At 39.6% G+C, this 14,764-nt stretch overlaps 1 protein-coding gene across 1 annotated transcript in view; it reads left to right on the top strand.

Moving 5' to 3' along the window:
- The window catches only part of LOC115212012 (protein sel-1 homolog 3-like), a 57,807-nt gene that overhangs the window by 26,007 nt on the left and 17,036 nt on the right, over positions 1–14,764 (top strand). The window contains 8 exon segments of the mRNA XM_029780802.2: positions 1,925–2,044; positions 3,545–3,682; positions 5,020–5,082; positions 5,639–5,812; positions 9,737–9,861; positions 10,367–10,450; positions 14,635–14,705; positions 14,708–14,724. Coding sequence (XP_029636662.1) covers positions 1,925–2,044; positions 3,545–3,682; positions 5,020–5,082; positions 5,639–5,812; positions 9,737–9,861; positions 10,367–10,450; positions 14,635–14,705; positions 14,708–14,724 — 792 coding nt within the window.

The raw sequence follows: 14,764 nt of genomic DNA, 5'->3' as shown, positions 1-14,764 counted from the left end.
TGCAGTCCACCCCAGGCGACGCTTTTATAGAGGTGACAGTTTTGGCTCCACTGTATAAGCCTGTATAAAGGGCAGGGATCACAAGGCGCAGTAAACTCAGTGACTTCTCCGGCCGACCCGAATTCTAGTTACGCCACCGGCTCTAAGCATTCGGTAGTTGCGTAACGGCTATGCATAAAAATTGCAAGTGGAATTAATTGATATACATCATATAAACGAAGTCTAATTTATTTTACAACATTTGCAAACATTATAAATTTCTAATAATTTATGCATACCAAATTATGGAAGTTATTGAATAGTTATAGAAATCGATCTAAACACCTTCAAATTTCATCCAATTTGTCCGAATCCAGACTTTGGTAAAGTGGATAAATATTTTGCCTTGACTTGGGCCATTAATTCTTTGAAGGAGTTATAGGGCGATGTCTTGACATATAGTGTGTCTTAGCAATGACACTGACTCTACACCTGACGGAACTCATGTTTCCCCAAGCCTGATCACTGCCGATTTCCACTAGAGAGAGAGAGAGAGAGAGAGAGAGAGAGAAGAAGAAATGATAACAGTACAGGACTGGCACTTAGTTTATCGATCCTAAAGATATGAAAAGGAGAGTTGACCTCGGTGGAAACTGAACTCAGAGTACTGAGAACCGGAAATATTACTGCTATTTGTAGCCACTCGGTCAGTTGTCCGTGATGTAGCATATTTGTGTGTGTGTGTGTGTGTGTGTGTGTGAGAGAGAGAGAGAGAGAGAGAGAGAGAGAATGGATCTGAAGTGATTGCTATGAAATGGTGTTTGAAAATAATGCATTAAAAAATCCAAAAGAAATAGTTAACTCGCTGGAAAATCTTTGCTATCTCAGGCATAACATGTATATTAACAGATTGGTTACTTATTCTCTGGGTTTTGTTTAAGTGATGTAGGCAACTCTGATAAGACCTAAATAAGGGTCGAAAACCAGTTAAGGCAGTTCATAATTTTTTTCTCCAGTCTATGGTAAAAAAAGGCAAATATGACATGTATGACTACTGCATAGGTTCCCCCCCCCACATATATATATATATATATATATATATATATATATATAACGGGCAGGTTTACGAAAATAAACAAAAGACGAAGGCAGGTGAGATACACAGAAAAGAAACAAGGAGAGAAAAAAAATTGCGTGTAGGGGCTAACGATCCAACATATATTTATATATACATATACACACACGTAAATGTTGAATGATGAATATGAGTGTTCTATTTCTGAATTAAAGCTACCATTAGTTTCATGTTAAGAAAAGTAGGAAAATATCCCAGTGTCTTAAATTTTCAAGCCAATCGCGTGGAGAAAGGTGTTCACCTCTGTTTTGGAGGCTGTGTTTTCCAAAATTGAGGCGAACACTTTTCTCCATGTCATCGGCTTGAAATATTAAGACACTAGGATATTTTCCTACTTTTCTTAACATGAAACCAATGGTAGCCTTAATTCACAAACACACACACACACACATATGAAAGAAAAGCAGCTCTAGTATACTAAATATTATTAAATACATATATTAATGTATATGTTTTGTGTATTTTTCAGTGGCTGCAATGGCGTGGCAGCCTTGAGGGTTACATACCGGCGACTTGAGCGTTATATGCTCCATCACGCCATTGCAACCACCGGAAAATACACAAAACATACACATTAATATATATATATATTTCAAGAATAATCAGCCGAAATTGCGAGGATAATCTGGTGCTTGACTGAGGATAGAGGGCTTCGAATGACGCGTCCTTCTTTTCTTTGTATCGTCTATCTGGATGTTTTGTTGTCCCTTTTTGTATTACCTAGCTGTCTGGATGTTTTGTGTTCTTGTCCCATTTTGTATTTTATATATATAAAGTGAAGAATTATCTCAGTTGTATTTACTATTGCAGGTTCTTACCGAATCTGTTCGACTCAATGACGATATCATGGTGAAAGAGCAAACGGATGAAAATGGGGATATATTCAATTGGTTGAAACACCAAGCCAAGCAAGGAGTACTTTCAGCACAGGTTTGTTTACAATATTCATGTTGTTGTTGATTAACTCTCAAGTCTCCCCTGATTAAGCAGACCTATTATTAAAGGCATTCAGGCCAAGATAATCTTGTCTTATTTTCAGGAATAGTCGCCCTTGGACTACATTGTCGAATATATAATGTTTAAGAAGGTAGCGTGTAATTTTAAAAGGCGGCGAGTTGGCAGAAACGTTAGCACGCCGGGCGAAATGCTTAGCCGTATTTCGTCTGCCGTTACGTTCTGAGTTCAAATTCTGTCGAGGTCGACTTTGCCTTTCATCCTTTCGGGGTCGATTAAATAAGTACCAGTTACGCACTGGGGTCGATATAATCAACTTAATCCGTTTGTCTGTCCTTGTTTGTCCTCTCTATGTTTAGCCCTTTGTGGGTAGTAAAGAAATAGGTATTTCGTCTGCCGCTACATTCTGAGTTCAAATTCCGCCGAGGTCGACTTTGCCTTTCAACCTTTTGGGGTCGATAAATTAAGTGGCGTACTGGGGTCGATCTAATCGACATGCTCCCTCCCCCAAAATTTCGGGCCTTGTACCTAAAGTAGAAAAGAATTGTGTTAGTATACAAATGAGATGCAAATGAACAATAATTGCTTAGTGTAAATGAGTTGAAAAATATCTGCAGCAGGGGACGATCAAAGCAAAACACGGAAAGTAGTATAAATGGATTTTTTTTTTGTGGGATGGGAGTGACCCCTTCCCTACATGTACAATATGCACAATATACAATGCCAACTTACGCAAAAATTACGATGATGATTGTAATAATTATTTCAAATTTTTGCCATAAGGGCAGCTTGTGGGAGATGGGGGGGTGAGTCGATTATATCGACCCCAGCGTTCAACTGGTACTTATTTTTATCGACTCCGAAAGGATGAAAGGCAACGTCGACCTCGGTGGAATTTGAACTCAGAATGTAGCGACGGGCGAAATACCGCTCAGCATTTCGTCCAGCATGGTAACGATTCTGCCAGCTCGCCGCGTTATGATGAGGATTATAATAATCCTTTCTACTATAGGTACAAGGCCTGGATTTTGTGGAGACCCCAGTGTTCAACTGGTACTTATTTTTATCGACACCTAAAGGATGAAGGGCAAAGTCGACCTCGACGGAATTTGAACTCAGAACGTAGCAACGGGTGAAATACCTATTTCTTTACTACCAACAAGGGGCTAAACACAGAGGGGACAAACAAGGACAGACAAACGGATTAAGTCGATTACATCGACACCAGTGCGTAACTGATACTTAATCTATCGACCCCGAAAGGATGAAAGGCAAAGTCGACCTCGGCGGAATTTGAACTCAGATCGTAGCGGCAGACGAAATACCACTAAACATTTCGCCCGGCGTGCTAACGTTTCTACCAACTCGCCGCCTTATGATGAGGATTATTACAATAAAACATACATGAATGTCCAAAATCAATTTTGCTAATATTTTTTAACATATAAATTCCTAACTCTATGTATATTTTTATAGTTACATATTGGCCGAGCATTATATTGGGGAGCACAAGGCCTGAAAAGGAATATGGAATCAGCAATGGAATATTTCCGAGAAAGTGCAGCAACTCAGGATCCAACAGCTATGTACGACTATGGTATTGTATTACTAAGGGTAAGTAGAATCGTGTAATGATCATTGGCGTACAAATTAGCATGTGTATGTGTTTGTATTAATTGATGTGTGTGTGTGTATGAATTTGTGTGTGTGTTGAATACTGGGATCTTTTCGGTTTGAACGGCAGTTTTTTCTAGCGGTGTCATATGAAATTGTCACCCATAATTATGACCCTAGTATCGATCTATTGCATTTCAATCTATTTTAGGGTTTGGGTTAGGGGTGGGGGAAGGGTATCTTTTTTTCTTCAGAAATGTAAATAAACCCAATCTGTTTCTTAAACGAGGGACATTTTCATACGGCACAGAATGTTTTCACCTCAATAGACGTCATTGATTGGTTGAAATTGCAGAAATTGAAGAAAAACAACAACAAATATCTTACAAACTATAGAATTTTCTCAATAAAGCAAAGAGAAAAAGATGTTTTATAAACACATTCTACCAGTATACGAAGTTTAAAAGTGTTTAGTTACGTGGAAATTATTTTAAAAAACTGCCGTTTAATACTGTATTAAATTTGAAATAATGTCATGCTGGAAGGATCGTACTTAGTGTTATAATAGTATAAACAATTGGAGATAGACAGAATAAGAACTTAAAGTGATAGTAAAACACTTTAAATTTGTAAATAAGGTAGGATCTCACAAACGTAATATAGTTAAAAATGTTAGACAAAATACATTCCAGAAGTGATTAAAATTTTTAATCAATAAACAAGAGAGGTAACACAGGTAACATCTGATGGCATATACGACACACATTTTGTCAAAAAAATATAAAGAAGTTAAAAAAAAAATTACCCTTGGTACCATGTGTTAAATTAGACTTCCCATAAACAAATTTTGTCTCCGAGGTTTTTTTTTTTCATGAATATAAACTGCTGAAATTGGAATGTGTCTAATATGCTCGTGTGTCTTTTATGCCATCAAATATCGTAAATTTAAAATGTCCTTAAATGTATTTACGACCAATAGCAACATATTTTGAATTATTTGAAATAGGTGAAGAGTCATCTGGGAATGTTAACAGCTTGTTGGGTTAATGTACTGCGATACGCCAGCAAATGCATACTAGGATTACACTGAGCATGTGTCATACAGGGTCAGTACATTGTTATCGTGCAGCAACTGGAATAAATTATGTTTATTACTGGTATGCGCCATGATGCAAATGAATTGGGATGATGTCAGTATGTACTGATCAAGTTTACTCGTGCCATTACATGATTCTCCACCGCCAAAAAAAAAAAAAAGCACACGTGTATGAGTGTGTATATGGCTGTATGTATATGTGTGTGAAACCTTGAAACTTTTATCATTATGTAATTTTCAGGGCCAAGGAACAAAGAAAGATGAAGAAAAAGGCTTGGAACAAATTAAAAGAGCAGCCGAAAAGGTAAAAAGTTTACCACACACACACACACACACACACACACACATTAATTGTTTTTATGTTTTAACAAAAACAATTATACATTAACTTGAAGGAATACTCAATACATTTGGTAGAGTACAAATTTATTATTCATTAACAAGAACAGTATTGAGTATGTCATTCTTTACTCTTTCACTTGTTTCAGTCATTTGACTGCGGCCATGCTGGAGCACCGCTTTTAGTCGAGCAAATCGACCCCAGGACTTATTCTTTGTAAGCCTAGTACTTATTATATCGGTCTCTTTTTGCCGAACCGCTAAGTTATGGGGACGTAAACACACCACCATCGGTTGTCAAGCGATGTAGGGGGGGGGACGAACACAGACACACAAACATACACACACACACACACACACACACACACACACACACACACACACACACACACACACACACACATATGTATATGAACTTGGATCTTAAATCCAAACAATCTTCCGACCAAAACATATGCTTTACACCCAGATAAACCAATAAAAGTTAATGTGTCTTTGTTGATGTCGTTGTTCCTTTTCAGAAAAATCCTCAAGCCTTGAATGCATTAGGATGGTATGCACTCGCGAAACAGAAGAATTACAAACTGGCTGCTGAATACTTCGAAAAATCTCATATAATGGGAAACGCTGATGCCTCTTATCACTTAGGTCACATGTATTTTTCCGGCATTTTCCCGGGCCAAGAAGCTAATGTTGTAAGTATTTCTTTTCATTTATACAGTAGTCTCAATAGAATGTTCAACAAATCATACTGGTCGATAGTGAAAAATCCGTTTAATTTTTTTCCTTTCGTTGCTAACATAGTTTAGACAGTTTGCAGTACAGTTTTTATGTATGTCGCCATGCTTAATAAACTTTCTAGTGGTTACAAGGTCCAGTCTTACTTTATGTTAATCACTATGAAACCACAAGTTGGCATGACATTTCCTCTCGATACTAACCGCCTCTGTTTCTCATCTCTTCAGTCACCTTTCAGAACTTGTGAAATGTAAATGTTTATTAATAACCGAATTGCTTTTAACGTTGAACAGTGATCCCTCACTACTTCGCGGTTCAACTATCGCGGATTCACAACTTCGCGGATTTTAAAAATATATATATATATGAACGCCCAAAAGTTTTCATTAAATCCATTAAAATATTAATAATGAATATTATTTCCTAGTCTAGGAACAACATAATAAGGAAGGTTTACGAAATAAACAAAAGACGAAGGCAGGTTTACGAAAATAAACAAAAGACGAAGGCAGGTGGAGTACAAAAAAACAATTGTATTTGTATGGCGCTCAGGAATAGAAATAAAACAAGTCTTTTACGTTTCGAGCCTACGCTCTTCGACAGAAAGATACACAGAAAAGAAACAAGGAAGGAAAAAAATGCGTGTAGGTGCTTCCGGTCCATCATGGCGTTCTGATTTCAGGCAGAGGTCAGAGGTCAGACGTTAGACGCTAGGGGAGATAACAGGGTCAAGTGACTTCGCCCCAACATAAAGGTGCGTGTGTGTATAAAAGAGTATGTATGTGCGTGTGAAAGAGGGCTGGTGGTCTGGACGTGTGTATGTATGTGTGGGTGTGGAGATATGGGGATGAGTGTGTGGGTGGTGTGTTGTGATATGATATTGTATGTATGTGTAGTGTAAAGATGTGAGGAAGGGTATGTGGGCGGTGTGCTGTGGGTGATGTGTTGTGATATGATGTGTAATGTGGGTGGTGTGTTGTGATGTGATGTGTAATGTCGTATGGTTTAGTGTAGTGTGGTGTGATGTTGTGGGGAGGTGGGGGGCGAGAGTGAGGAAAGCCCATGTGGGGTGTGGGTTCGGCTGGGGGTTGGGGTAGAGAAGAGACAGGAAGGAAGGAGGGAGAGAGGAGATGAGGGGAGAGTGGAGGAGGAGGAGGGAGAGGAGAAGAAAGGAGAGGAGGAGAAGGAAGGAGAGGAGGAGAAGGAGGGGGAGAGGAGGAGAAGGAGGGGAGAGGAGGAGAAGGAGGGAGAGAGGAGGAGGGGAGGGGAGAGAAGGAGAGTGAGGGAGCAGAGAGAAAGAGAGAAGGGGAAGAAGGAAGAAGAAAGCAGAAAGAAGAAAAGGGAGGAGAAGGAAGAAGGAAGAAGGGGAAGAGGAAAGAAGAAAGAAGAGGAGGGAAGAAGGGAAGAGGAGGGTAAGAGAGTAGGGGTAAAAAAGATGAAGGACTGAAGAGAAGTAGGAGTCGGGGGAGGTTAGATGAAAAGGGGGGCGGAGAGTTGAGACCAAATGGCGTAAAAGAGCGAAGAGAGAAGATTAATCCCTGTTCACGGCGCAAGCGGGAATCCAGATGGCTTCTGTGCAAGGACAATCCGAACACAGACAGGTGTTGCGGAAATGGCGTGAGACCGGTGTGTCATTGGCAAGGCAGATGTCTCGGAGGTGTTCCGCGAACCGATCAGCCAAGTGGCGTCCCGTTTGTCCGATGTACAGGGAATGGCAGAGAGAGCAGGAGATGCAATAGATGATATTGCTGGAGGTACAGGTGAACGAGTCGATGATGCGATAGGGTCGATGATGGGTGCCGGTGAGGAGGTGGTGTTGGAGAGGTAAGGGCAAGTGCGGCAACGTGGGCGGGAGCAGGGGAACGAGCCAGGTTGGGAGGTAGGGTCAGGGAAGAAGCTGTGGACCAAGGGGTCTCATAGGTTATGGGCTCGTTTGAAGGAGGAGAGGGGTCGGTTAGGGAAGAGGTGTGAAGTGGACGGGTCGGACTGGAGATGCTGGAAAGCTCGAAGAATGGTGCGTTGGAGAGGTAGGGTGGGTGGGGTGGTAAGTGAGGGGAAAAGGGAGGTGGGAGACTGCAGGGCGGGTTCGGAGGAAGAGAGCAGATGCACGGTCTACGGAACGTGCTCTGGCAAGGGCGGTGTGGATAGTGGTGAGGGGGTATCCACGTAGGATGAAGTGGCGAGCCATGAGTTGAGACTGAGTCTCAAAGTCATGGTCGTCACTACAGAGCCTACGTAGACGGAGGAATAGGGGATGGAAAGCTTGGTGTGTTTGGGGTGGGAGGAAGAGAAGTTTAGGTATGAGTGTGAGTCTGTGTGTTTGTAGTGAATGGAGATGATAAGAGTGGAGTGATGAATGCTGACCGAAATGTCGAGGAAAGAGACAGAGGTGTTGGAGATAGTGGAGGTGAAGTGGAGGGCAGGATGGAAGGATTGAACGAAAGAGAGGAAGGAATCTAGATGTTCACGTGAGAGTGAGGTGGCACCGATAATGTTGTCAATGTAACGACCGTATAGTTTGGGAGTGGGACCAGTGAAACTAGAGAATATTTGGGCCTCAACATAGCCAACGAACAGGTTCGCATAGTTGGGGCCCATTCGCGTTCCCATGGCCACTCCCGAGACCTGTTGGTAGAACTCGCCCGCGAACTAGAAGCAGTTAAGAGAAAGGACAAGTTCGGCCAGACGAATGAGTGTGGAGGTGTCGGGTTCGGGGTTGGGGCGGAGGTCAAGAAAGTGTTGAAGTGCCCGCAGTCCTTCGTGGTGAGGGATGACGATATAGAGGCTCTGGATGTCCATTGTAAAAAGGATTTTGGAGGAGCCGGGAGGAAAGGAGAAAGAGTTGAAAAGTCGGAGAGCATGGTTGGTGTCATGGATGTGGGAGGGAAGAGACGCCACTAGGGGGGGGGGGCAAGGACACGGTCGAGGTATTTTGAGATGAGCTCCGTGGGGCGGTTACAGGCGGAGACGATGGGGCGGCCAGGGTTGTTGGGTTTGTGGATTTTGGGGAGGAAGTAAATGGTGGGGGTGCGTGGGGTTCGGACAATGAGGTTGGATGCGGTGTGGGGGAGACGGGAGGACGAGATGAGGTCGTGGACAGTAGAGGATACCGTCTGTTGGTAGCTAAGCGTGGGGTCAGAGGACAGAGGGGAGTAGAAGGAGGTGTCATTGAGTTGGCGGAGCGCCTCGGCCCTGTAGAGGTCCGCGCCTCACACCACCACAGCTCCACCCTTGTCAGCCGGTTGATGACAATGTCAGCGCGAGGGAACGAAGAGCCGAGAGCTCAGCCGGGGAGATATATATATATATAACGCCATCATTGGATTTCGACTAAAGAGGTGGTAGTTTGATTCAACATTGACTCGGCCCTAATCGATTCTGCTGCTGTAAGTTACGCCTTATATTGGAAATCTTTTTCTGATACAAGTTCAACATTTTTGTATATTCTTACCACTTGAAATATTTGTTCGATTTTAGAGTTACGTTAACACGGAACCGAATGGAAGTAAATTATACTTAATTAGATATTAAAGCTACTTCTATGTGTTTACTTTAACTGCTAGAAGTAGTCGCCAAATCTCCTTTAAATCACACTGTACTGTCTTAAGGAAATGGAATGCATTCGATAATATAATCCTAAATACACTGTCAGTAGAAAAAATATGAAGAGAGAAAGAATAGATTAAATGGTCATAGCACGTGCGCTTTGGATTAAATGTTTGTTTGATCTGTACTGATTTAAACCGACACAACAAAAATATATTCCTAATTGTGAACGAGACAAATTTCGTTTTCACTTTAATAATTAATCCCTTAATTTGTGTCTAAAATTGTAACGTAATATTTGAGTCATGAACTATTTTTTTTATCCCTATTAACAGGATAAAGCTTACGAATTTTTCGTCTGGGCCGCTCTTAAGGGACAGCTGGAAGCTGGAGTAATGGTAGCTTATCAGAGTATACGTGGAACCAGTACGTTGCCAATCAATGAAACGCTTGCTACAGAGTAAGATCTATCTATCTATCTATCTATCTATCTATCTATCTATCTACTATCTATCTATCTATCTATCTATCTATCTATCTATCTATCTATCTATCTATCTATCTATCTATCTTCTATCTTCTTCTATCTATCTGTCCACTATCCTATCTATCTATCTGTCTGTCTGTCTATCTGTCTGTCTGTCTGTCTGTCGTCTGTCTGTCTGTCTGTCTGCCTGCCTGTCTGCCTGTCTGCCTGCCTATCTGCCTGCCTGTCTGTCTGCCTTTCTGTCCGTCTGTGTGTCTGTCTGTGTGTCTGTCTGTCTATATGCATACATACATATATATGTGCTCACAGTTCTGATACTTATTGATCAGATCAATATATATATAGCGAGAGAGAGAGAGAGAGAGAGAGAGAGAGAGAGAGAGAGAGAGAGAGAGAGAGAGTAAACTTATATTTAGTTTTATTTACCTCAAGTAGGTACCGTGGTTAAATCACAAGTTTTTTTCTCTTTTATTTCTAGATGGGCGAGATTTATAGCTGAAAAAAATCCTTCGCTAGGATATATGCTGAGGAAAGGATTACATGCTTTTAGGGACAAAGACGAGTAAGTATATTTTTCTACTATATATGTTTTAATAATTATTTCCGATTCCATTTTGAAGATAGATAAATAAGAAATATTTCATCACGCAAAATTGATATTGAATACATTTCATGTAGATATTAGTTGGAATTTAGCATGTATATAATAAGCATCCGAAGGTAAATTGTGTATGGGTACGAAAAATTTTTACGTTGAATTAGATTTTTAGCTTTGGCAGTTGTAGACCGAAAGAGCTGCTCAGTTTTAACTGCACCACTTAATCCTGTCGCTGTTAACAGATTTCACACTCTCCTTGCGTTGAAAAAAAATCTCTGGTTTCACTATCGTTCGCATTTTTTCTGGAGATATTCAGGCTGGTAATCGATCACATCAATCTCGTGCTTGAGAGAGCCTGTAAATGTCATAGGCCTTGCCCTTTCTCCCTTAACTAAAAAGAAACCATCTTATAAGTTGCGTCTGTTGAGCTAATCTACGCAATATATAAAAATGAATGTATATATATAATAATATATATATATATATAGAAAATCAATTTTTCATCTGATTCCGGAATTACTACTATTTGCGGTTGGAGCCCTGGCTGCTTTTTCTAGTGGGTCGAACGGCCTATTATAGCCGTTCCTCAATTTGTTGTTATATATATATATATATATATATATCTATATATATATATATATATATATATAATAAAATATGAATTAGAGATAAAATGACTATTATGCAACTAATTCATATTTTGGACAGATTCATATTTCAACTAATTCATATTTCGGGACAGATATCTGCAGCTGGCGGGCTTCTGCTATTCTAGACCGATGATGGACAAAGATCCTGAAACATGCGTGTCTCTAGATGCAGGCCTGGCTGCTGGGGGTGTTTGTCTCCCCTTCGTAAATATATAAGGACACAGGAAAAAATGTGTCGAAGCCATCAGGAGGCGTCGATGCTTCCTAGGGCTAAACAGCGGTGGTGTAATCCCCTACTGTCACGTTAAATTGACAGTATACAACCATTCTAACAATTCCTATTTTATATTTTATATATTTATACTGTGAAATTTGATTTAATACTAAATTGAATTTTTCTCTGTAAGTTTGGAGTTATACTCCCTAATATTAATTATATATATATATATATATATATAATATATATATATTATATTATATATTATAGATATAGTTCCTTGTTTGGCCACAACTGTATGCTAAGTTTTGCATAGGGGAGCATCTTTTGAAGAAAACGGTTGTAAGCTATTTAAAATTTTTGAATAGCTCCTAGAAACTCAGGCAATGCAAAATGCTACTGTTTGTAAATTTATTAAATGGAGACAAAATTAAATGTCTTGTAATAGCGAAAGATTTACTTAGAAATTTAAACCTTCTAATAGCTTCAAAGTACGATGTTATTATACTAGTAATTACACAATTTTTATATGCAGGAGAAAGCCATTGGTCACTGTCTGTGGTTGTCCTCTTGGACTATGAATAATGAAAGATGTGTGAGATTAATATAGTTACAATACAGCTTATGAAAATGATGATTAGGATTAGAGTGATTTTTAATCTCTCTATATATAAACGGCAAAATGTCTGTGTGTGTGTCCTTTATACAAATCCACAATTTTTCAGTTAGAGAGCTCGCACTTTCTATGGTCATTTAAACCGCCCAAAGGTGATCGTACACATCTTTACATTTCCCCAGTCACCCCGCAAAGCCATTAAAAAATCAATAGAAGTGACCTTTTTGTGAATTTTCTATCCAAAGCCCAATCAAAATGCCCGAAACTTGATACGCCAATTGAATGCCAGCTAGTTGTATGTGATTGGTCGGAGATTTGGACAGTACTCGTGTGTATGTACGCACACACGCAGCTGTATATGCATGCACTAGCACTATGATCCAGCGTTGCCGGATCATAGTGCTAGTATACATATAAAAAAAAACGCTTTTAATGCCATAGATTCCTGAGCTTTATGTCGAGAAAGGAAAACAATATAATCACATAAAAGTGAGAATAGATCTGATTAGAGGTGGAGTGTAATGGATTTAGGTGGAATATTTTCGGAGAAACGAAAATTGAACGAGCAAGTAGTTAGTTTTCTGCTAAATACATTCTGAGAAGATAGAAAATGGATGTGCAATATCATACATAGAAGTACATACTTTATGATAGGGGAAGCCCTTCAGATAATATTGGGTTGTCCGGAAAGTTCCTGTCGATTTTTAAAGGAAAGAAAAAGGTCAATAAACACTTGCCATTACATTTTTAATCAACCAGATATGAACCAATTTGTTGCACAATGCGTCTCCATCTTTCTCTTAACTTGAAAATACCCTCTTCCCAGAATATAGGTGGTTTCATGGCAAAGAATTCATTAAGGTATCTTCTTACGTCATCCAAAGAATTAAAATTTTTACCATTAAGACTATTCTGCAGAGACCTGAATAAGTGGAAATCCGATGGAGCAATATCTGGTGAATATGGAGGGTGGGGTAACACATCCCAGCCGAGCTGCAGCAATTTTGTCTGGTTCCCAAAGTATCAAGTGCCGAAAATGAACTTTCTTATCTTCCATTTTAAAGGGTTACAGATTTAATACAGGTTATAGGAACATAAACTTTCTTCCACAGAAAGATAGCTTAAACTGTCCTCTAAATGGAGGTGTAGTCAAATCCTATTTTATAGACTCAACCATGTTCTAAAATAAGTCAAAATGTAAGCTGCTATAAATCGGCACGAACTTTCCGGACAACCCAATAATTAATAAAATCTGAAATATCGATTGCATTCAACGAGAAAATATCTTACTTGTGGATATAATGACTCTTACAGAGTTTAAAAAATAGAAAATTTAGCGCAGTCTTTCGTCTCAGTAAAAAAATAACTATAGGTAAGTTAACCCATTTTAAAAACAACATGCAATCACACTTATCAAAAATAATTATTACAAAATTAGAAAAAAAATCAGACATTTTTTTACTCAGATCAAAGCTAAAAAAAAAACAAAAAAAAAAAAAAACAAAACAAAAACCCTTTCTTACTCTTTTACTCTTTTACTCTTTTACTTGTTTCAGTCATTTGACTGCGGCCATGCGGAACACCGCCTTTAATCGAGCAAATCGACCCCGGGACTTATTCTTTGTAAGCCCAGTACTTATTCTATCGGTCTTTTGCCGAACCGCTAAGTGACGGGGACATAGACACACAGCATCGGTTGTCAAGCAATGGTAGGGGGCAGACGCAACACAAACTCACAACCACATACATACATATATATACATATATAAGACGGGCTTCTTTCAGTTTCCGTCTACCAAATCCACTCACAAGGCTTTGGTCGGCCCGAGGCTACAGTAGAAGACACTTGCCCAAGGTGCCACGCAGTGGGACTGAACCCGGAACCATGTGGTTGGTAAACAAGCTACTTACCACACAGCCACTAGGAAGGAAAAGGTTAAAATGTTTCAAGTGGAAGTTATTCAAACAGCATATAGATACAAACTATGATTAGTTAAGAAGTGTTTATAAACTTACCAAAACAATAGTTTTTGTTATTGGCCGAGTATCTCTGACAAGATGTTGAGGGAACAGCACAACAATGGCATTAGTGTAAAATAAGTTTACAAGAGAGGAGAAAACAGAAATGACACTGTTCGTGTTATTGTATAAGTATAGGCGCAGGAGTGGCTGTGTGGTAAGTAGCTTGCTAACCAGCCACATGGTTCCGGGTTCTTGGGCAAGTGTCTTCTGCTATAGCCCCGGACCGACCAATGCCTTGTGAGTGGATTTGGTAGACGGAAACTAAAAGAAGCCTGTCCTATATATATGTATATAATATATATTAATATATATATAATATATATATATATATATATATATATATATGTGTGTGTTTGTGTGTGTGTGTGTTTGCCCCCCTAGCATTCCTTGACAACCGATGCTGGTGTGTTTACGTCCCCGTCACTAAGCGGTTCGGCAAAAGAGACCAATAGAATAAGTACTGGGCTTACAAAGAATAAGTCCCGGGGTCGATTTGCTCGACTAAAGGCGGTGCTCCAGCATGGCCGCAGTCAAATGACTGAAACAAGTAAAAGAGTGTAAGATCTGTGTAATGGATGCGATAGTGAACAAGTATGTATACAAAACTGATAGATATTTTTAATGGATATTTTCAATGTTTCAGACAATTGGCAATATTTTATTACATGATGGCAGCTGAAGCTGGTATTGAAGTCGGTACTTTCAACGTTGCTTGGCTTGTGAAGAAAATAAGGTAACGTTAATAAATGCTTATGTGGAGGCGCAATGGCCCA

Source organism: Octopus sinensis, linkage group LG5 (genome assembly GCF_006345805.1).
Source record: "Octopus sinensis linkage group LG5, ASM634580v1, whole genome shotgun sequence".
Classification (NCBI taxonomy): Eukaryota; Metazoa; Mollusca; class Cephalopoda; order Octopoda; family Octopodidae; genus Octopus; species Octopus sinensis.
This window is presented reverse-complemented; position numbering and strand designations above follow the sequence as displayed.